The following is a 23,748-nucleotide window of genomic DNA, read 5'->3' on the forward strand; positions in this document are numbered from 1 at the left end:
TGCCAAAATGTTTGCATAATTGGAAGGAGCAAGCTTGATGAGCTTTTTAGCAAGACCAGCTGCCACAGGAATATCGTCAGGATTCAGAGATTCATGTTCTCCATAGAGTATCTCTCTAACAGCAAATTCTCTCAGATGCCTAATTCCCTCATGTATGGTAGTCCAGGGCTTAGGATTCCATGGAAGGTCATCTCGGGAAGGGTATCTCAGGGAAACCGCCATTAAAAGGTGTATCCACAGATTAACCTTACCGAGAGCCTTGCCTAGATGTCTATCTATTCCATTATCCTTTGAGAGAGTTCCTAGCTGAGCTGCTGACTTGTCTCCGATCATTAGAGCTGGAGCACCTGTATCATAACACCTAGCAAGCCAAGATAGGAAGGGTTCCTTATCTGCTCTGAGGTAATCCTTACAGACGTTGCGAAGCTCCTCCCTAGGGGAGGAGCATTCCAAAATGTCATCTGTATCCTCCTCTGCTCCTTCCTCCTCAGCCTGTTGTCCCCATAATCCTGCTGTCACTTTCCTGAGGATCTCTTTAAGCTGGGAGGCACCACCACTAGCTGCTGCCCTAGCTGCATCTCCATCCTGTGGTGATCTCAGTAACTCAGCTATATCTCTAAGACGAACCTTCTCTTCCTCTCCTGCAGGCCCTTTTCTAGCAGAGGTTCCCTCACCGGGATCAGTCTCCTGCTTTTCTCCTCCATTAGCTCCTGGATCAGCTTTGGCCTTTCCACCTCTAGTTTTTAAAACTGCTACTTGCTTAATTGGAGCTGTGTTTGAATTTACAGCCACCTTAATAGAAGCTGACAGGTCTTGATCCAAATCAGCCGATGAGGGGGCCCCTTCCAGTCCTGTCATGGCGGATGGAAATGACCTCGCCTGGTTACTGGTGGCCGGCAACAGGGGAGTCGCCATGTTGGGAATGGGAGGCGCCACCCCTGGCCACTTGCCAGAATCATCAACCGTAGCATTTAAAGCAGATTTTCCAGTAGACTTTGCTTTCTTCCTAACTGACACAGATTCTTCCCCTTCCTCATCACTGGATGATTCTGGGGCAGACCTAGGGGCATGCCTGGGCTTCCTGGGCCTATGTCTAATGAGAAAACATGGCCTAGAGACCTTTCTCTCCCTGCGCAGAGCCCACAGCAGATAGACATTAATTATCACCAACAGCAGGATTACACACGTCAAATAAATCATCTTTGGATCTCAGCCATCACTTAAAGTTACTCTTTGACCTCCTGGAACCTTAAACTCCCTTATCTCGATCGGCAAAGTGGACGACGTTATATTGCCGTAATTACTGAGCCGGAAAAAACCCAAACAGCTTTCGTATAACAGTTGGATCCTATGCATAAACCATAAATAGATTTTACGCATTAAATATTTACCTAGATGGTCTAACATCAATCTGATGCAGTACCTGTAGACCAACACCCCAAAAACCGAGAAGAATAGACGCTCTAAAACCCACAGCACCTTCATGTTTGTTTCTCCAACTCAGGCAAGCAATAAATCAAGCTAATTTATCACCAAACCCCTAGTTGGGTGGCCAATAATGTGGTAGGTTGAGAGAGGGCCTAGCTGTCCCTCCCCCACAGAGTAAGAAACCACGGCTAAACTCAGTCAGAGAAAGCAGACTATATTTACAAGCATATATATAGGAAGCAGATTATATATAACACAATATATACAGGTATTTTACAATATATACAGAAATATACAGCAAAGAAACACAATCAGAAACCAGACCCCCAACAGAGGGGGCTTCCCCCTGTGCCCCCTTCAACCCCCTACCTCCCTTCTTCCCCAAAAAGGGTTAGAAAAAAGAGAAAAGGGTAGTTAGCAAGGCAGAACAAAGAAGGCCTGGTACAGGAGGATTAGTTCTTATCTGTTATTTGGCCAGAAGCCCAGAAGCAGTCCAGCTGAAAGGGAGAGAGAAGGGAAGAAAACTGAACGAAAGTTCCAGCTGCTCTGGGTCTAAGACCTCATCTCCCCCTTAATTCACCAATGAAATTCTTTTACAATGCAGAATATTTATAAACATCTAGCCAGAGTGCCCCTTCCTTAAAGGCACAGCCTCAAACGGTCACAATGGTATTCTAAACTAATTTCATTGGTAGATTGGTAGAATGCAGCTTTAAGTTTTAGTGCAGTTGGAATCTTGTTCAGTTCCTCATTGCTCACCCCTTCCAGCCTGTCTGGTTCTGGGCATCTAGCCAGAACGACCTTGGGTAAGATAAGCACTAATCCTCCTGCGTGTGCTTGAAGGCCTACTAAGACTTTTTCTTACTTAATAACTGCCTTTTTCTCTCTCTAACCCTCTTTGGGGAAAAAAAGGAGGTAGGGGGAGAGAAGGGGGTACAGGGGGGACCCCCCCTCTGTCCGGAGGAGGGGGTCTTAGAATAGAATAGAATAGAACAGAACAAACCAGGTAGGAAGAGACCTTCAAGATCCTCGTATCCAACCTATCATCCAACACCACCTAATCAACTAAACCATGGAACCAAGCATCCTGACAAGCCTCGACCTGAACACCCCCAGCGACGGCGACCCCACCACCTCCCTTGGCAGTGCATTCCAATGGGCAACCAGTCTCTCTGTGTAAAACTTCCTCCTAACCTCCAGCCGAAACCTCCCCTGACGCAGCCTGAGATTGTGTCCTCTTGTTCTGGTACTGGTTGCCTGGGAGAAGAGACCAACCTCTGCCTGACTACAACCCCCCTTCAGGTAGCTGTAGAGAGCAATAAGGTCACCCCTGAGTCTCCTCTTCTCCAGGCTAATCAACCCCAGCTGCCTCAGTCTCTCCTCATAGGGCTTGTGCTCAAAGCCCCTCAGAAACCTTGTCGCCCTTCTGTGGACTCGTTCCAGCAAGTCAACATCCTTCCTAAACTGAGGGGCCCAGAACTGGACACAGTACTCGAGGTGTGGCCTAACCAGTGCAGAGTACAGGGGCACAATGACCTCCCTGCTCCTGCTGGCCACACTATTCCTGATACAGGCCAGGATGCCATTGGCCCTCTTGGCCACCTCGGCACACTGCTGGCTCATGTTTCGGCAGCTGTCAATCAGCACCCCCCAGGTCCCTCTCTGCCTGGCCGCTCTCCAGCCACTCTGACCCCAGCCTGTAGCTCTGCATGGGGTTGCCGTGGCCAAAGTGCAGCACCCGGCACTTGGACTTGTTAAATGCCATGCCATTAGACTCTGCCCATCTGTCCAGTCGGTCGAAGTCCCTCTGCAGAGCCTTTCTACCCTCTTACTGACCAACATCTGCTCCTAACTTGGTGTCATCTGCAAATTTCCTGATGACTGACTCAACCCCCCTCATCCAGATCATCAATGAAGATGTTAAAGAGGACAGGGCCCAGCACTGATCCCTGGGGGACCCCACTGGGGACTAGCCGCCAGCTGGATGTGGCACCATTCACCACCACTCTCTGGGCTGCGCCTTCCAGCCAGTTCCAAACCCAGCACAGCTGACAGCTTAGCCAGCAGTTTACTGTGGGGGACGGTGTCAAAGGCCTTGCTGAAGTCCAGGTAGACCACATCCACAGGCCTCCCCACGTCCACCAGACGGGTCACCTGATCATAGAAGGAGATCAGGTTGGAGAGGCAGGACCTGCCCTTCCTAAATCCATGTTGGCTGGGCCTGAGCCCTTGGCCATCCTTCAGGTGCGCAGTGATTGCCGCCAGGATAATCTGTTCCATCACTTTCCCTGGCACTGAGGTCAGGCTGACTGGCCTGGAGTTTCCAGGTTCCTCCATCCGTCCCTTCTTGTGGATGGGGACCACATTTACCAGTTTCCAGTCATCTGGGACCTCTCCAGTGAGCCAGGACTGGAGGAAAATGATGGAGAGCGGCTTGGCCAGTTCATCTGCCAGCTCTCTCAGCACCCTAGGATGGATCCCATCCGGTCCCATGGACTTGTGAGTGTCCAAGTGGCTCAGCAGGTCCCCAACTAATTCCTCATGGATTTCCGGGGCGTCACACTGCTCCCCAACCCTATTACCCAGCTCAGGGAGCCACTCGTCCTGAACCTTGCTGCTAAACATTGAGGCAAAGAAGGTGTTCAGGACCTCAGCCTTTTCCTCGTCTTCAGTCACCGTGTTCCCCTCCAGATCCAGTAAGGAGTGGAGGTTCTTCTTGCCCTTCTTTTTAGTGTTTTTATATTTGTAAAAATGCTTTTTATTGTCTTTAACAGAGGTGTTCAGCTTCAGTTCCAACTGGGCCTTTGCCTCTCTAATTTTATTCCTACATAATCTAACCACTTCCTTGAACATACCTCGAGAAGCCTTCCCCTCCTTCCAAAGGTGATACAGCCTCTTTTTTTCCCTTAAATCCTCCAGGAGCTGCTTGCTCATCCAGGCCGGTCGCCTTCCCCGCCGGCTCATCTTTCGGCACATGGGGACCGCCAGTTCCTGTGCCTTCAAGAGCTCCTGTTTGAAGTAGCTCCAACCCTCCTGGACCCCTCGGTTCATGAGGGTTGGTACCCAGGGAATTTTACAAATAAGTTTCTTAAAGAGGCTGAAGTTTGCCCTCTGGAAGTCCAAGGTGAAGGTTCTGTTGGTGCTCCTCCCTATCTCCCTGCCTATTGAAAACTTCACTACCTCGTGGTCACTGCACCCTAGGCAACCTCCCACCGTCACATCTCCCACCAGCCCTTCCCTATTGGAGAACAGCAGGTCAAGCAGAGCCTGTCCCCTGGTAGGCTCGCTTAACAGCTACATCAGGAAGCAGTCCTCCATGCCCTCCAGGAATCTCCTGGACTGCCTCTTCTCTGCTGAATTAAGTTCCCAGCAGATATCTGGCAGGTCGAAGTCACCCACAAGGACAAGATCTGATGATCTTCAGACAGCCTCCAGTTGTTTGTAGAATAATTCATCAGCCTCCTCATCCTGGTTGGGTGACCAGGATGTCAGATTTGTTAGGCTGCCCTCTGATTTTAACCCACAGGCTCTCAATTCCCTCATCTGCCACCTCAAGTTGTGTGGCAGAAAGTGACTCCCTAATATACAAAGCCACCCCTCCTCCTCTTCTCCCTTGCCTGTCCCTTCTAAAGAGCCTGTAACCCCCCAGTGCAGCACTCCAATCGTGTGTGTTGTCCCACCATGTTTCTGAGATGGCGACTATATCATAGTCGCCCTGGTGGACCAGGACCTCCAGCTCCTCTTGCTTATTGCCCAGGCTGCATGCATTGGTGTACATGCACTGCAGCTGGGCTCCCGACCTCTCAGTTGACCCTACCTTGTGCCCTACTCTTTCCTCTGCAGAGGGACCGATATCCTCACCCACCCCCTTCAGACCTAGTTTAAAGCCCTCCTAATGAGCCCTGCCAACTCTAGTGCTAGGACTCTCTTACCCCTTCTAGAAAAATGCACCCCATCAGGACCCAGCAGGTCGGGTGCAGTAAAAGTTGTCCCATGATCAAAGAAACCAAAGTTCCGCTGCTGGCACCATCCCCTGAGCCACTTGTTGATGGTGTGGGTTCTCCCGTTCCTCTCAGTGTACTCCCCTGCCACTGAGGGAACTGAGCAGAACACCACTTGAGCTCCTGCCCCATCGATCAATTGTCCAAGGGCCCTGAACTCCTTCTTAATCACCCTGGTGCCCTTCTTGTCAATCTCATCACTCCCAGCCTGTATTACCAGCAGAGGGTGCCACATGTTGGAGGCTGCTCAGAGAAGTACTTGGACTTTGGGATCTCTCCCTCCCCTCCTCCAGGGAGGACAGCCCAAGCCAACAAGGATGACATCTCCTCCAAGCCAAACTGGCAGCACAGTTCCTCAGACCTCCTTCAGCCAAATGGTCTTGGCAGGGAGGAGTGTGGTTAATATAATTCCTTTCCTGCTTTCTCTCCTTCTCCATTTTCCCCCCTCTCTCTCCCCCTTCTTCGGTTTTGTCCACTTTATTCTGTTAATAAATACCCTTGGTTTTGATATTTGGCCTCATTTGTGCCTTTAATTTCACAACACAGGAATATTAAAAAATAATCATAGAATGGTCCAGGCTGGAAGGGACCTCCAAAGGTCATCTAGTCCAACCTCCTCACAGTCATCAGGGACATCCCCAACTAGACCAGGCTGCCCAGGGCCTCATCAAGCCTCACCTTGAATATCTCCAGGGAAGCGGCCTCAACCACCTCCCTGGGCAACCTGTTCCAGTATTCCACAACTCTCATAGTGAAGAACTTATTCCTGATATCCAATCTAAATCTGCCCTTCTCTAGTTTGAAGCCACTGCCCCTTGTCCTGTCACTGCAGGCCCTTGTAAACAGTCTCTCCCCATCCTTCCTGTAGGCCCCCTTCAGGTACTGGAAGGCTGCTATCAGGTCTCCCCGGAGGCTCCTCTTCTCCAGGCCGAACAACCCCAGCTCCTTTAGCCTGTCCTTGTAGCAGAGGTGCTGCAACCCTCTGATCATTTTTGTGGCCCTCCTCTGGACCCTCTCTATCAGGTCCATGTCCTTCCTATACTGAGGGCTCCAGACCTGTACACAGTACTCCAGGTGAGGTCTCACCAGAGCACAGTAAAGTGGCAGAATCATGTACCATCTTTTGAAGAAAGGTGAGGCAACCTATGGAATGTTTAAGGATGTTGCTAGGACATGTAGGAAGAAAATTAGGGAGGCAAAAGCACATTTGGAGCTTAGACTGGCCTCTGCTGTGAAGGACAACAAAAAATCCTTCTATAAATAAATTAATAGCAAGAGGAGGGGCAAGGACAACCTCCACTCCTTGGTGGACACGGAGGGGAATGTAACAAAAGATGAGGAAAAGGCAGAGGTACTTAACACCTTCTTTACCTCAAATTTTAATAGCAGGACAGATTGTCTTCCAGACAGATGGCTTCCTGAGCTGGAAGATGGAGCCAGGGAGCTGCATAGTTTTCCTGTGTTCCATGAGCAAGTGATTGGAGCTCTCCTCAGCAGCTTGGACCCCCACAAGTCCATGGGACCAGATGGGATTTGTCCTAGGGTGCTGAGAGAGCTGGCAGATGAGCTGGCCAAGCTGCTCTTCATCATTTTTCAGCAGTCCTGGCTCACTGGAGAGGTCCCAGAAGACTGGAAGCTGACCAACATGGTACCCATCCACAAGAAGGGCCGGTTGGATGAGCCAGGGAATTATAGGCCTGTCAGCCTGACCTCAGTGCCAGGCAAGATTATGGAACAGGGCATCTTGAGTGCAATCACACAGCACTTAGAGGATGGCCAAGGGATCAGGCCCAGCCAGCATGGGTTTAGGAAGGGCAGGTCGTGCCTGACCAACCTGATCTCCTTCTATGATCAGGTGACCCGCCTGGTGGATGTGGGGCAGGCTGTGGATGTAGTCTACCTGGACCTCAGCAAGGCCTTTGACGCTGTCCCCCACAGCAAACTCCTGGCCAAGCTGTCAGCCCATGGCTTGGATGGGAGCACACTGCGATGGGTTAGGAACTGGCTGGAGGGCCGAGCCCAGAGAGTGGTGGTGAATGGTGCCACATCCAGCTGGTGGCCAGTCACTAGTGGTGTGCCCCAGGGATCAGTGCTGGGCCCCGTCCTCTTTAACATCTTTATTGATGATCTGGATGAGGGCATTGAGTCCATCATCAGTAAATTTGCTGACGACACCAAGCTGGGGGCAGGAGTTGATCTGCTGGAGAGTAGAGAGGCTCTGCAGAGGGACCTCGACAGGCTGGACAGATGGGCAGAGTCCAACGGCATGAGATTTAACATATCCAAGTGCCGGGTTCTGCACATTGGCCACAGCAACCCCATGCAGTGCTACAGGCTGGGGTCAGAGTGGCTGCAGAGCGGACAGGCAGAGAGGGACCTGGGGGTGCTGGTGGATGGTGGGCTGAACATGAGCCTGCAGTGTGTCCAGGCGGCCAGAAGGGCCAATGGCATCCTGGCCTATCGGCGACAGAGACTGGAGTCAATACAGACGACCAATATGATTGAGTATTGTTCCTTTATTGTTCCAGTATTGTAGGACTATAGTGCAAGCATAGTGAGTATAGCACAGTGAAGTAAAGCAAAGAAGAAGAAGGGAAAGTGCATATCAAGGGAACTTCTACAACTTATATAAACTTGGAGAGCATCATTGGTTCCCACGAGTGACCACACATCGTACTATTATAGATTATTGGTCCAACTACTAATGACACACGAGGTTGTTGATGCAGGTGCGTGTCCTGTTGTTCCAAGATAACTTTCTGTGTTTATAGCTACCAGTGTCCTGCTTTAGTTACATGCTGCAGGAACAGCACTGTTTTGCTACACTGCTAACCACTTCTGCATTTATGCTGAGCATGGCCTACCACCATGTCAGGCTCTAAGCCTACACTGCCAGATTGCTGACACTGCCCGTCGCTGGCATTGCCACACTGGCCTGCATCAGGAACAGTGTGGCCAGCAGGAGCAGGGAGGTCATTGTGCCCCTGTACACTGCACTGGTTAGGCCACACCTTGAGTACTGTGTCCAGTTCTGGGCCCCTCAGTTTAGGAAGGATGTTGACTTGGTGGATCTGCAGGCAACGCATCTTTTGATGCAGCCCAGGATGTGACTGGCTTTCTGGGCTGCTGTGATCGTTTGAGGCTGTGCCTTTAAGAACAAACAGTGCTGGGACACTCTGGCTAAATGTTTTCGGTACTAGAACAAAAAGATTCTGATATTCTAAACGAATTTCATTGGTGGATGGATAAAATGCAACTTTAAATTGTTGAGCAGTTGGAATTTTTTTTCCCCCTCAGTTCAGTTTCGCTTGGGAGTTGGGGGAGTGTGGGTTTCAGCCTGTTCTCCCTGCCTGCTTCTTCGCAAACTGCTGGAGTTGGCCTTCAGATAAGCAAAAACTAATCCTGCATGGGCTTTTGAAGCTTACTAACAACTCTTTCCCTTAATAACTTGCCTTTCTTTCTCTATAACCCCTTTTTGGGAAAAAAGGGAGGTAGGGGGGGAGAGAGGGGGTTACAGGGAGGGGATCCCTCCTCGGGGAGGGATTTTTGTTGTGTTATTTCTCTTTGCTGTATATTTCTGTGTATATATTGTAAATACCTGTATATATTGTGTTATGTATAACCTGCTTTCCATATATGCTTGTAAATATATAGCTTTGCTCTTCGACTGGGTTAGCTGTGGTTTCTTACTCTGTGGAGGAGGGAGAGCTAAGCCCTCTCTCAACCTACCACAGCTGCAAGTGCACACTGCCTGCTCATGTCCATCTTCTTGTCCATCATCACCCCCTAATCCTTTTCCAGAGGGCTGCTTTCTAACACCTCATCCCCCAGTCTGTATTGACAGTGAGGATTGTTCCAGTCCAGGTGCAGAACCTTGCACTTGCTCTTGTTGAACTTTGTGAGGTTCACCTGAATCCACCTCTCCAGCTTGTCCGGGTCCCTCTGGATGCCATCATAGAATTATAGGCTGTTAGGGGTTGGAAAGGACCTCCGAAGATCATCAAGTCCAACCCCCCTGCTAGAGCAGGACCATAGAATCCAGCACAGGAACAAATCCAGATGGGTCTTGAAAGTCTCCAGAGAAGGAGACTCCGCAACCTCCCTGGGCAGCCCGTTCCAGTTCTCTGTGACCCTCACAGTGAAGTTTCTCCTCATGCTGAGGTGGAACTTCCTGTGCTGTAATTTATATCCATTACCCCTTGACCTATCACAGGGTGCAACAGAGAAGAGCCTGTCCCCTCCCTTTTGACACCCAGCCCTCAGAGCTTTATACACATTTATTAAATCCCCTCTCAGTCTTCTCTTCTCCAGACTAAAAAGCCCCAGGGCTCTCAGCCTCTCCTCATAGGGCACGTGCTCCAGTCCCTTAATCATCCTGGTAGCTCTCCATTGGACTCTCTCCAGCAGATCCTTGTCCCTCTTGAACTGGGGAACCCAAAACTGGACACAATATTCCAGGTGAAGTCTCACCAGGGTGGAGTAGAGGGGGAGAACCTCCCTCGATCTGCTGGACACACTCCTCTTAATGCACCCCAGGATACCATTGGCCTTGGCCACAAGGGCACATTGCTGACCCATGGATAACTTCTTGTCAACCAGGACTCCCCAGGTCCTTCTCCACAGGGCTGCTCTTTAGCAGATCACCTCCTAACCTGTACTGGTGCAGTTTATTATTCTTTCCCACATGTAGGACTCTGCACTTATCCTTGTTGAACCTCAATAGGTTCCTCTCTGCCCAGCTCTTCAGTCTGTCCAGGTCTCACTGAATGGCCACACAGCCTTCAGGTGATCAGCCTGTGGTGGTTTTAGGCTATGCCTTTAAAATTCAGTTACAGATTTTGAGCAGAAAAGTAGAAAAATATAAATAAATCACTATTGGGTGTTAAAAGGAAAACAAAAGATGCTTCTAAACAAATTCATTGGGTAAATATCTGGAATAATATTGTCGCAAGAAGGGGTCGCCAACGATCAATATGATCCACGAAATCCAACTTTATTGAGCATCAGACACTTCTTATATACAGTAGCCTAGCTGCCGGCCCCCACCTTCTGCGGTTAAACATCCTGCTTTCCCATCCTGATGAGATAATCACAAGAATTCTGTTTTACATTCTTCTTTACTTGTTATCGCCTGTAAGGGCGCAGTGACCTTGCTTTGGTGTCCTGTTATCCTTTGCAGGCAGCTGCAAGCACAGCTACAAGGTCATGGCGGCCTGGCTGCATCAACACACTGGCTTACTGTGAGCAGTAAACAACAAGATGGAGTCTGGCCTACATACTCTGTTCAAACCGTTGTTCCATAGAACCATGTCTTTGCAAGCCATTCCTCAACATAATATGAGCTGTATCATAACGATTCCTCTCTTTTCTCTTCTGATCTCAGCTGTTTTTGCTTTGCTTGGGAGAGAGAATCTGTGTGCTTTGGCTGGCCTTGGCTAAGGCTAACCCATTGCTTCTCTTTCCGCTCTTTCTCTCTTGGGACAGGGAGGTAGGGGGGAAGAAGTGGAACAGCTTCCCTGGTCTCTTGACCAGGGGAGTTCTCATGTTGTTCACTAATTGTAAATATCTGTAAATATTGCAAATGCTGTATATTTTGTACATATTAATTGCATTCCATTGTAGAGTGTAGATTTTGCTTGTTGTGACCGTTTTAGGCTGTGCCTTTAAGAAAGGGACAGTTGCTGGAACACTCTGGCTGAATATTTTGAAAACAAAGATAGGTCTCAACAAATTTCATTGGTAGATAGGTAAAATGCAACTTTAAGTTTTAGTTCAGTTTGAGTCTCTGTCTCAGTTCCAGTCTGTTCTGCCTTTTCAGCCTGTCTGCTTCTGAGCAACAGCTGCAGGAGCTGACCTTGATAACAGATAAGTGTTGCAGTTTGAGCTGGGTGCCCCCTGATGTGTTCACTTCCTGTGTCCAGAAGTCCAGCCCAGAGGGATGGACACAGGAAATTGTGTGTATTTCCTACCATAATTCTTTGCGCCACTATAAGATCCAGTGCGGGGTCTAGCACTTTCTCTTTTCTTCCTCCTCCGTCAGCCGGTAACTGGGGGAGATGTCTCCTGGCTTTGCGCCTGCTAGGCCCAAGGCCACGGGGAGATGGGCAGTCTCAGGCCTGGCCAGCTGAGATTAGCCCAGCAGAGGGAGGGGGAAGAAGGAGCCCTGGGGGTCTCGGGTGTACCCTCAGGTGGGAATGGGATGCCTCTGGGTTTGCTTTGGGATCTTTTTTTGTCACTGCGCTTTGGGTTTTCTGTAAACATTCACCGCTTTCTATTTAAACTTTCATCACTTTTGCAATCCGTTTGTCTTGAGTGTTTTTATTCCTGCCCGTGGTGGGGAGAGGGGGCTGCCTCAACCCAGCACATTCTTGGTAGCAGAGGATGGTTGTTTTGGGGAGGGGGTCTGCCTCTAAACCCACCACATTCTTGGCGAGCCAGGCAGGAGAGGAGTTTGTTATTGTGCATGCTGCAGATCGGATTGCAAAAGATAAGAGAGTTTAAATTTAGTTCTGGGCGTCGTTCTGGTTTTCTGGCAGTTGGGGCTCAAAGTGTTGTTGTTGGGGCGATTGTGTGAGTTCCTGTGGATTGCAGGGGGACACCTGGTGCGTGGCCGGTGGCACGGAGCCCCTCCTGCTATTTCAAGCAGGGGTGGCTCTTAACCATCGGAATTGGGGCTTCGCTTAAGAATGCGGGCCCTGCCCCTCCTCCACCTTTACTCTCTGCGGAGCGGCAGAAGCGGCGGGGAGTGAAGTGGGGGAAGGGGCAGCGGCGAGCAAATCAAAGTCAGGTCCGTTCTTGCTGCAGGGTAGGGCCAGCCGCGGCAGAGCGGGTGAGCCCGGCTCCCGATACCCAAGGAGGGCGAACGGGAACTCAGTTCGAAAGCTGTTCTCAAGGGCCCTGGGGACGCGTTTATGGCTTTCGCTGGAGGAGCCGTTTGAATGCCCGAGGGGTGGAGGCGATTTTGATTCTGTACCGCGGCGGTAGAGGTGGCTGGAGCCCTGCTGTATGCTCGGGTTGCGGCGGTGGCGGGTCCGGCCGTGCGCCAGGGGCAGAGACGGCGGCCCGGGCCGTGCACTCGGAGTGCGGCAGGGACCGGCCCTATTCTCTTCCCCGACTTTTCGGACGAGTTCTGAAAATGGCGCCTAGCACCTGGCTCCACCTCCCTTCTTCTCAGCAGGTTGTGGAGCAGCCCCTCCCTCTCCCGGGGTGGGGCTGTGTAGTTGGAGCTGCCACATCTGCGGTATGCGAACGCCCAGTGGGGGGGCGGTGTACCTGTGGCATGCATCTGTGGAGCCTCGGGCCGCGGCTGAAAGCGGTCAGCACTGGGCTTGGGATAGGTCCGTGCAGTGTTGAGAGAGGCTCAGCGTGCTATTTTCCTGGAGGGGTGGAGAAGCAGCAGAGCCTGATTGTTCTGACTGGCTTGCCCCAGGGGTGGAAATATGCCGCTGAGTAGATAGAGATGGGAATAAAGGTTTGGTTGAGAGGTTGTGAGGTTCTTTCCAGGTGACCAGGATGTCCAACGGATCCATGAAGACCTTGCACCGCAGAAGAGTGAACTCTGCATTGTGGGAGGTTCCATTAGATGAGAGAAGAAGAACTGGAATGGACTGACACTTGAGCTTGAATGAGAGACTGTTTGAGTGGACGCCCAGATGAAGAGATGGACTTCGCCGGACATGTCATCAGAAGATTTCTGATTTGATGATGTGTTTAGGTGCAAAGATTATGGTATGAAATAAGGGGTGGCGTGTTGCAGTTTGAGCTGGGTGCCCCCTGATGTGTTCACTTCCTGTGTCCAGAAGTCCAGCCCAGAGGGATGGACACAGGAAATTGTGTGTATTTCCTACCATAATTCTTTGCGCCACTATAAGATCCAGTGTGGGGTCTAGCACTTTCTCTTTTCTTCCTCCTCCGTCAGCTGGTAACTGGGGGAGATGTCTCCTGGCTTTGCGCCTGCTAGGCCCAAGGCCACGGGGAGATGGGCAGTCTCAGGCCTGGCCAGCTGTGATTAGCCCAGCAGAGGGAGGGGGAAGAAGGAGCCCTGGGGGTCTCGGGTGTACCCTCAGGTGGGAATGGGATGCCTCTGGGTTTGCTTTGGGATCTTTTTTTGTCACTGCGCTTTGGGTTTTCTGTAAACATTCACCGCTTTCTATTTAAACTTTCATCACTTTTGCAATCCGTTTGTCTTGAGTGTTTTTATTCCTGCCCGTGGTGGGGAGAGGGGGCTGCCTCAACCCAGCACAATAAGAAAAAAAAATAATTCTTGCATGCACTTTGAGCCTAACAGAATTTCTTCCTTAATAATTACTTTCTCTCTCTCTCTAACCCTTTTGGGAAAAAAGGGAGGTGGGGGGAGAGAGGGGGTACAGGGGGGGGAACCCTCCTCTTTCCGGAGGAGGGAGTTTTGTTCTGTATTACTTTCTTTGCTGTGTATTTCTGTATATATTGTAAATACTGTATATATTTTGTATACATTCACTGCATTTCATCCTGCTTGTAAATATAGCTTTAATTCATCTTGCTTCTCCGACTGAGTTAGCTGTGGTTTCTTTCTTTGTGGGGGAGGGAGAACTGAACCTTCTCTCACCACCACACTTGTAAATACAGCTTCATTTGCTTCTGAGTTGGTCTGGAAAAGTTAATGTTGGGGGGAAACTTCAACCCACCACACAGCCAAACCTCCCAGTTTGGTATCATCAGCAAACTTGCTGAGCAGACGCTCTGTCCCCTCATCAATGTCATTGATGAAGATGTTGAACAGCACTGGACCCAGCACTAATCCCTGGGGGGCTCCACTATTTACAGCTCTCTAGCTGGACTTGGCAGCATTGACCACCACTCTTTGGACTCTATTTTGTAACCAGTTCCTAATCCATCTCAGTGTGTGCTCTTCTATCCCACACTTCCTGAGCTTATTCACAAGGATGTTATAGGAGGCAGTGTCAAAAGCCTTACTAAGGTCAAGGTAGACTACATCCACTGGTCTCCCTGCATGCATCTACCCATTCTGTTACAGCATCCATGCTGACTACTCCTGATAACCACCTTCTCTTCTAAGTGCCTAGAGATGACCTCCAGAATGAGCTGCTCTATCATTTTTCCAGGGATGGAGGTGAGACTTACTGGTCTGTAGTTTCCTGGAACCTTTCTTGCTCTTTTTGAAGACTGGAGTGACATTGGCTTTCCTCCAGTCCTCAGATACCTCTCTTGTCTGCCAGGATTTTGCAAAAATGATGGAGAGTGGTAGAGCAACTACATCAGCCAGCTCTCTCAACACTCTTGGGTGCATCTCATGAGGCACCATGGACTTATGGATGTTCATTTTATGTAACTGATCCCTAACCCAGTCTTCACTGACTAGTGGGAGGTCCTCTTTCCTCTAGTCTTCTTCTTCATCCAGGGTCTGGACTTCATAGGGCAGTTCAGTCTTAGGAGTAAAAAATGAAGCAAAGAACGCATTCAGCAACTCTGCCTTCTCTGCATCCTCAATTATCAGGGCTGCCTCCTCATTCAACAGTGGGCCCACACCTTCCCTATTCTTCCTTTTCCTACTGATATATTTGAAGAAGCCCTTCTTATTCTCTTTTAATTCCTTTGCCAGTTTTAGTTCCAAGAGGTCTTTGGCCTTCCTTGTTGCCATCATAGTATCATAGTATCAGTCAATGTTGGAAGCGACCACAAGGATCATCTAGTTCCAACCCCCCTGCCATGGGCAGGGCCACCCCACACTAGATCAGCCTGGCCAGAGCCTCATCCAGCCTGGTCTTAAACACCTCCAGGGACGGCGCCCCAACCACCTCCCTGGACAACCCATTCCAGGGCTTCACCACTCTCATGGTGAAGAACTTCCTCCCCACCTCCAGCTTCATTCCATTCCCCCTAGTCCTATCACTACCTGACACCCTAAAAAGTCCCTCCCCAGCCTTCTTGCAGGCCCCCTTCAGATACAGGAAGGCCACAATTAGGTCACCTCGGAGCCTTCTCTTCTCCAGACTGAACAGCCTCAACTCCTTCAGTCTGTCCTCATAGGAGAGGTGCTCCAGCCCTCTGATCATCCTTGTGGCCCTTCTCTGGACACCTTCCAGTACCTCCATATCCCTCTTGTAAGAGGGGCTCCAGAACTGGATGCAGTACTCCAGGTGGGGGTCTCACCAGAGCTGAGGAGAGGGGGAGAATCACCTCCCTTGACCTGCTGGCCACACTTCTCCCGATGCAGCCCAGGATCTGATTGGCTTTCCGGGCTGCAAGTGCACACTGAGAGCTCATGTTGAGCTTCTCGTCCACCAGCACCCCCAAGTCTCTCTCCTCAGGCTTGCTTTCCAGCCAGTCACTGCCCAGCCTGGATTTGTGCCTGGGATTGCCTCGACCCAGATGCAGGACCCTGCACTTGGTCTTGTTGAACCTCATGAGGTTGGCTTGTGTCAAGGTCCCTCTGGATGGCATCCCTTCCCTCCAGCGTGTCTGCTGCACCACACAGCTTGGTGTCATCAGCAAACTTGCTGAGGGTGCACTCAATGCCACTGTCCATGTCACCCACAAAGATGTTGGACAAGACTGGTCCCAGGACTGATCCCTGAGGGACTCCGCTTGTCCCTGGCCTCCACTGGGACACGGACCCATTCACAGCCACTCTTTGGGTGCGGCCATCAAGCCAGTTCTTTATCCATCTAGTGGTCCACCCATCAAACCCATGTGTCACCAGTTTGGAGACCAGGATGTGGTGCGGGACAGTGTCGAAGGCTTTACTCAGGTCCAGGGAAACGACATCAGTTGCTCACCCCTCATCTATTAATGTTGTGACCTTGTCATAGAAGGCCACCAGGTTGGTCAGGCAGGATTTGCCCTTGGTGAAGCCATGCTGACTCTTCCCAATCACCTCTTCACTATTCTTCTGAGTCAGTAGTGCCTCCAGGAGGATCTGGTTCATGATCTTTCCGGGCACAGAGGTGAGACTGACTGGCCTGTAGTTCCCTGGTTCCTCCTTCTTACCCATTTTGAAAATAGGGATAATGTTTCCCCTTTTCCAGTCTGTGGGGACTTGCCCAGACTGCCATGACTTTTGGAATATAATAGAGAGGGGTTTAGCAACCTCATCTGCCAGTTCTCTCAGTACCCGTGGGTGTATCCCGTCGGGTCCCATGGACTTGAACACTTTCAGGTTCTTCAGGTGATCACGAACCTGATCTTCACTTATGATGGGCAGTTCTTCCTCCCCGTCCCTGGCATTGTCTCCCATAATATCAGGAGTGTGGCTGGAGGCCCTTGCAGTGAAGACTGAGGTAAAGAAGTTATTGAGTACCTCAGCCTTTTCCTCATCACTTGTGACCATTTCACCAGTTTCCTTTCTGAGAGGGCCCACACCTTCCCTAGTCATCTTCTTCCCATTAATATACCTGTAGAAGTTCTTAGTGTTCTCTTTAACCTCCCTGGCTAGATTCAATTCAAACTCTGCTTTGGCTTTCCTAACCAGGTCTCTTGCTGCTCGGGCAGCTTCCTTATATACCCCCTAGCTGTCCTTCCTTCCATTTCCTGTAGAGTTTCTTTTTAAGTAATAGTGTGTCCAGTAGCTCCTTGCTCATCCAGGCAGTCCTCCTAGCATTCTTTCCTGCTTTTCTCTTTGTTGGTATACATAGCTCCTGGACACAGAGGAGGTGGTCCTTGAATACTGACCAGCTGTCCTGGGTCCCTCTTCCCTCCAGGGCTTTGTCCCATGACACTTTGGCTATCAGATCCCTGAAGCGATCAAAGTCTGCACGCCTAAAGTCTAGGGTCGTAAGCTTAGAATACTTCCTTCTGATTGCCCTGAGGACATTAAATTCAACTGCTTCATGGTCACTGCAGCCAAGGCTGACTCTGAGCCTTACATTGGTTACCAGCCCTTCCCTGTTGGTGAGAACAAGGTCCAGCATAGCACCTTTTCTTGTTGGTTCCTGTGGTAGGTTGAGAGAGGGCCTAGCTCTCCCTCCCCCACAGAGTAAGTAACCATGGCTAAACTCAGTCGGAGAAAGCAGACTATATTTGCAAGCATATATGGAAAGCAGGTTATATATAACACAATATATACAGGTATTTACAATATATATATACAGAAATATACAGCAAAGGAAAATAACACAACAAAAATTCCCTCCTCAGGGAGGGTTTCCCTCCCTGTAACCCCCTCTCTCCCCCCCCACCTCCCTTTTTTCCCAAAAAGGGGTTAGAGAGAGAGGAAAAGGCAAGTTATTAAGGAAAAGAATAGTTATAAAGCTTTCAAAAGCACATGCAGGATTAGTTTGCTTATCTCAAGGTCAGCTCCGCTTAGTTTTCTGAGAAGCAGGCAGGGAGAGAAGCAGTTCAGGCTGGCACGGCAGAACAGGCTGAAACCCAAACTCCCAAACTGTGAAAAAATTCCAACTGCCCTACAATTTAAAGTTGCATTTTGCCCATCTACCAATGAAATTCATTTAGAATATCAGAGTGTTTTTGTTCTAGTACCAAAAACATTCAGCCAGTGTCCCAGTACTGTCTGTTTCTTAAAGGCACAGCCTCAAACGGTCACAGTTCCTCTACCATTTGGAGGAGGAAGTTGTCTTCTATGCAGTCCAGGAACATCCTGGTGCCTTGCTGTGTTGTCCCTCCAGCAGATGTCAGGGTGGTTGAAATCACCCATGAGGACCAGGGCTTGTGACCTGGAAGCCGCTTCTATTTGCCTGTGGAGGGCCTCATCTGCTTGGTTCTGCTGGTCAGGTGGCCTGTAGGAGATCCCCATAGTAATATCTCCTTCCCCTGTCTTGCCTTTAATTTTATCCCATACACTCTCAACCAGCTCATCATCCCTCCCCAGGTGGAGCTCCACTGATTCCAGCTGGTTATTGACATAGAGGGCAACACCTCCTCCTCTCCTTCCCTGCCTGTCCTTCCTAAAGAGCTTATACCCGTCTATCCCTACATTCCAGTCATGGGAATCATCCCACCGAGTTTCAGTAATAGCCACTATGTCATGGCATCCCAGCAGCACAGTGGCCCTTAATTCATCCTGTTTGTTGCCCAAGCTGCGTGCATTCGCATAGAAGCACTTCAGCTGGGCTGGCCCTGTCGTCCTCTTGTGCCAATTCCCCTCGGTTTCCACAGAATGTCCTGGTGCATCATTCGTGGCTTGCCTCAGGGCAGCAAGTTGAGAGCCCTTACCAGCTCTCCATCCCTCTGCCTCTGGTGAGCTGCCCCTCTGCTTGTCACAGGCCAGCAGACTATTAACCCCATGCCCTGGCAACTACTCTATAGTTCTCCCACGTGACAAGTCCTTTCCTCCATGAACTGTAAGTTTCTTCCTTCCATGAGATTTCCTTCAGAAGCTCCTTGTTCATCCATGCAGGTCTCCTGGCACGTCTCCCCCATTTTTTACTCAAGGGAACACACCTATCTTGGGCTTGGAGGAAGTGGCATTTAAAAATTGTCCAACTTTCTTGGGCTCCTTTACCCTCCAGAGTCTTAGCTCATGGGATTCCTACAAGTATATCTCTGAGGAGTGCAAAGTTAGCCCTGCAGAAGTCCAGGGTTGTAATCCTACATGCTGCTCTGCTGCTACTCTGTATAATACTAAACTCCACCATGTCATGATCACAGTTGCCAAGGCTGTTCCCGACCTTAATGTCCCTCTGTGTATCGATAACACCACACAGCTTGGTGTGATCTGCAAACTTGCTGATGGTACATTCAGTCTCACTATGTCATTGATAAAAATATTAAACCATGCAGGTCCCAGTACAGACCCCTGAGGGACACCACTTGTCACTGCTCTCCATCTGGACTTCAAGCCATTGAGCACCGCCCTCTGGATGCAACCATCCAGCCAATTCCTTATCCACTGAACAGTCCACCCATCAAATCCATATCTCTCCAACTTGCTGAGTAGGATGTTGTGGGGGACTGTGTCAAAGGCCTTGCAGATGTCCAGATAGATGACATCCACAGGTCGTCCCTTATCTACTAAAGTAGTCACTTCGTCATAGAAAGCCACAAGGTTAGTCAGGCAGGACCTGCCCCTAGTGAAGCCATGCTGGCTGTCTTGAATCACCTCCCTTTCCTCCATGTACCTCAGCATGGCATCTAGGAGGATCTGTTCCATGATCTTCCCAGGCACGGAGGTGAGGCTGACAGGTCGGTAGAATAGAATAGAATAAACCAGGTTGGAAGAGACCTTCAAGATCATCGCGTCCAACCTATTATCCAACCCACCTAATCAACTAAACCAGGCAACCAAGCACCCTATCAAGTCTCCTCCTTGTTGCAGTTTGGGCTGGGTGCCCTCTGCTACGTGAGGTGCTTCCTGTGTCCAGAGGTCCAGCCCAGTGGGCGGACACAGGAAACTAGGTATTTCCTACCATAATTCTTTGCACCGCTATAAAATCCAGTGCGGGGTCTGGCACTTCCTCTTTCTTCCTCGCTGTCACCCGGTAACTGGGGGAGATGTCTCCCGGCCATGGGCCTGGCTAGGCCCAAGGCCACGGGGGGATGGGCAGTCTCAGATCTGGCCAGCTGAGACTAGCCTAGCGGGGGGGGGGGGGGAAAGGAGCCCTGGGGGTCTTGGGTGTACCCTCATGTGCTGGGTGCTCTCTCCCCACCACGGGCAGGAATAAAACACTCAGGACAAATGGATTGCAAAAGTGATGAAAGTTTAAATAGAAAGCAGTGAATGTTACAGAAAACCCAAAGTGCAGTGACAAAAAAGAGATCCCAAAGCAAACCCAGAGGCATCCCATTCCCACCTGAGGGTACACCTGAGACCCTCAGGGCTCCTTCTTCCCCCTCCCTCTGCTGGGCTAGTCTCAGCTGGCCAGGCCTGAGACTGCCCATCCCCCCATGGCCTTGGGCCTAGCCAGGCCCAAAGCCAGCAGACATCTCCCCCAGTTACCGGCTGACGGAGGAGGAAGAAAAGAGAAAGTGCTAGATCAACAATCTTCCAGACAGAGAACAACTGAGGTTACATCCTTTAATCCTGACGAGGGGACCTCTGGTTTGGCACCACCAAAGTCAGACAGTGAATACTTTGATGAAGACCAGGAGTAGAGGGTCCCTGCCTTTGGCCAGGAGGAGGAATACTGGACTGTGTGGTCTGGCACATCAAAGCCACGTAGCTGCAAATTCTCTAGCTGAATAGTTGGGCGTAAAAAGGAAATCAAGAGAGATAATTCTAAACCAATTTCATTGGTCAGATGAGTGGGGATGTAGTTTTATGATCTTACATTTTTTTCTCTCACTCTCACTCCGTCTCTTTCTCTGGCATGCATGCTGCTCTTGGACAGAGACTGCTTATCATCTAACAACCTTGAGATAAGCATTACTAGCTTTCTAACAACGCTTTTGAACTAACTGAATTTTCCCCTAACATCTCTCCTTTTCTCTTTTCTTCTAATTATTCATTGCATTCCATTATTGCTTGTAAAATACAGCACTTTCATTTGCTTCTCCGACTGACTTCAGCCGAGCTTTTGTTTGATGTGGGTGGGTTAAACCATCACAAACACGCAGAGTTGCAGAGGCAAAAGATAGAGAAGAAGAATCCAGCCAGTTTGCAGAGGTAAAAGCTGTCCAGCTAGCTCCAGCTGAATGTGAGAGATGGCCAATGCTTTATCTCTACACTGATTCATGGATGGTAGCCAGTGCTCTGTGGGGTTGGCTAAAGGACTGGAAGAAGAATGGTTGGCAGAGGAAAGGAAGGCCTATTTGGGCAGCTGACCTGTGGCAGGACATTGCTGATCGCATTGAGAGAATTCCAGTGAAGGTGAGACACATTGATGCTCACGTGCCTAAGAGCAAAGCTACTGGGGAACAGCAACACAACCATCAGGCAGGTCTAGCTGCAAAAGTTTCTCAAGTAGATACAAACTGTGATCTCGATCTTGATTGGAAACACCGAGGTGAACTCTTTAGCTCGGTGGGCTTGCGATTCATCAGGACATCAAGGCAGAGATGCAACCTACCAGTGGGCTTGTGACAGATCCATAGACATTTCCATGGATGCTATCACGCAAGTCATCCATGACTGTGACATTTGTGCTGCTATTAAGTGAATCAAGCTGTTGTGGTATGGTGACCGATGGTCCAAGTGCAAGTATGGTGAGGCCTGGCAGATTGACTACATCACTCTACCTCGTTCTCAATCTGGTAAACAATTTGTGTTGACTATGGCAGAGGCAAGCACTGGATGGCTGGAAACGTATCCAGTTCCTCATGCAACTGCATGTAACACCATTCTTGGTCTGGAAAGATAAATCCTGTGGAGACACGGAACTCCAGAAAGAATTGAATCAGACAACGGAACTCATTTCAAAAACAATCTTGTAAAAGACTGGGCCAAAGAACACGGCATCGAGTGGATATACCACATTCCCTACTATGTACCAGCTTCAGGAAAGACTGAACGTTACAACAGTTTGCTGAAAAACCACTCTCAAAGCCATGGGGGGTGGATCTTTGAAAAACTGGGAGAAAAATCTGTAGCAGGGAAGAATTAATTGGAGTTTGATTAGAAGTACCCAGCTGCCAAGGACTGCCTGGGAATAATTGGTGTCTGTGCCCAGCTGCCTGGGGGTGTCTGGAAATGCCTGGTGTTTGATCAGAAGCTCCCAGGTGCACAATAAGAGTAGCGGATAACATGTATCTGTAGGCCCCTTTGTTTATGATTCTGAGCGGGGATGGGAACATGTTGACATCCTGAGCTGACCGCAAAAGATCTTCAAGCTCTCGCTTGACCGCTAATGGACCTGAGGGAGATGAAGATGAGGAAGGCTGTTGCTGGGCAGGGAGCGTACGACCCCCTGAGCGGGCTGTGTGCATGGGCAGTAGGGTGAGAAGTTACATAACATGATTGCAAAATATGGGTGGGGCTTTGGCTCCAAGACCCAGCCTCCTGTGATGTCTTGGCCTGACATCATGGGATGTGGGACCCTGGAACAACATCTAGCACAAGCAACCTGGTTGGTAAATAACAGAGGTTCATAAATCGAGCTGGACCTGCGCAATCAGATTTGTTACAAAAGGTAGAAGGTGATAGAGCTCCTGTTATTAGAGAAAAGAATCTGTTAGGCAAAACTGGGTATTTTCTCCTTCAGGCAAGGCCAAGCTTGTCCAAGGGGTGGTTTCTGCTGAAGGCCCGGGTCACAATTACTGGGTAATGCAAGAGAATGGTGAAAGTCAGTGTATTTCACAAAGAAATCTAACTTTAGCTGAGAGAGTTTAAATTCAGAGTGTTGTACAGACATAACATCGTGCCCAGAGGAAGAATCCATGAGGAATCTATGGTGCATGAACCCTCAGAGCCCTGAGTCACCTGAGAGACCCTGTTCCTTTTCTTCGTCTCATCTGCAAAGAGACAAACTGTTTTTTTCTTATTTCCTGGTTTTTGAACTTCTGAATCATCTACATCTGAGATAGCCAGAATAGAAGATAATCTGAAGATATGGACTATGACCTCTGTTTACTCATTATTGTAGATATTGTTTTAGATTAGATGGATAGTATTAGCAGCCAATGGAATTGTTTAGAAGGGATGGATTGTGATAGTTTTAGGCTATGCCTTTAAAAATTTTTCACAGATCTCGAACAGAAAGTAGTAAAATGTAAATAAATCACTATTGGGTGCAAAAAGGAAAATAATGATAATTCTAAACAATCCCATTGGAAGGATGACCAACTTAAGCTAGTAATGTAAACAGTTTCTCTCTCTTCTCGATTCCTCCAGCTGGGAGATACTAACTGTAGAATAGAATAGAATAGAATAGAATAGACCAGGTTGGAAGAGACCTTCAAGATCATCGTGTCCAACCTATCAACTAATCCAACCCACCTAATCAACTACACCATGGCACCAAGCAGCCTATCAAGTCTCCTCCTGAACACCTCCAATGATAGTGACTCCACCACCTCCCTGGGGCAGCCCATTCCAATGGCAAATCACACTCTCTCTGTGTAGAATTTCTTCCTAACCTCCAGCCTAAACCTCCCCTGGCGCAGCCTGAGACTGTGTCCTCTTGTTCTGGTGCTGGCTGCCTGGGAGAAGAGACCAACCTCTGCCTGTCTACAACCTCCATTCAGGTAGTTGTAGAGAGCAATAAGGTCACCCCTGAGTCTCCTCTTCTCCAGGCTAAGCAACCCCAGCTCCCCCAGCCTCTCCTCATAGGGCTTGTGTTCCAAACCCCTCACCAACTTTGTTGCCCTTCTCTGGACACGCTCCAGCAAGTCAACATCCTTCCTAAACTGAGGGGCCCAGAACTGGACACAGTACTCGAGGTGTGGCCGAAGCAGTGCAACGTACAGGGGCAGAATCCCCTCCCTGCTC

General features: G+C 49.6%; 1 protein-coding gene across 1 annotated transcript in view; it reads left to right on the plus strand.

Moving 5' to 3' along the window:
• Window positions 1–22,168: 22,168 nt before the first annotated feature.
• LOC104300432 (RNA-binding E3 ubiquitin-protein ligase MEX3C) overlaps window positions 22,169–23,748 on the plus strand; it is a 108,927-nt gene continuing 107,347 nt past the window's right edge. The window contains exon 1 of the mRNA XM_054177725.1: window positions 22,169–22,252. Within this exon, the coding sequence (XP_054033700.1) occupies window positions 22,169–22,252 (84 nt within the window). The remainder of the gene's footprint in view (window positions 22,253–23,748) is intronic.

The sequence above is a fragment of the Dryobates pubescens genome, chromosome W (assembly GCF_014839835.1).
Source record: "Dryobates pubescens isolate bDryPub1 chromosome W, bDryPub1.pri, whole genome shotgun sequence".
In the NCBI taxonomy this organism is placed as follows: Eukaryota; Metazoa; Chordata; class Aves; order Piciformes; family Picidae; genus Dryobates; species Dryobates pubescens.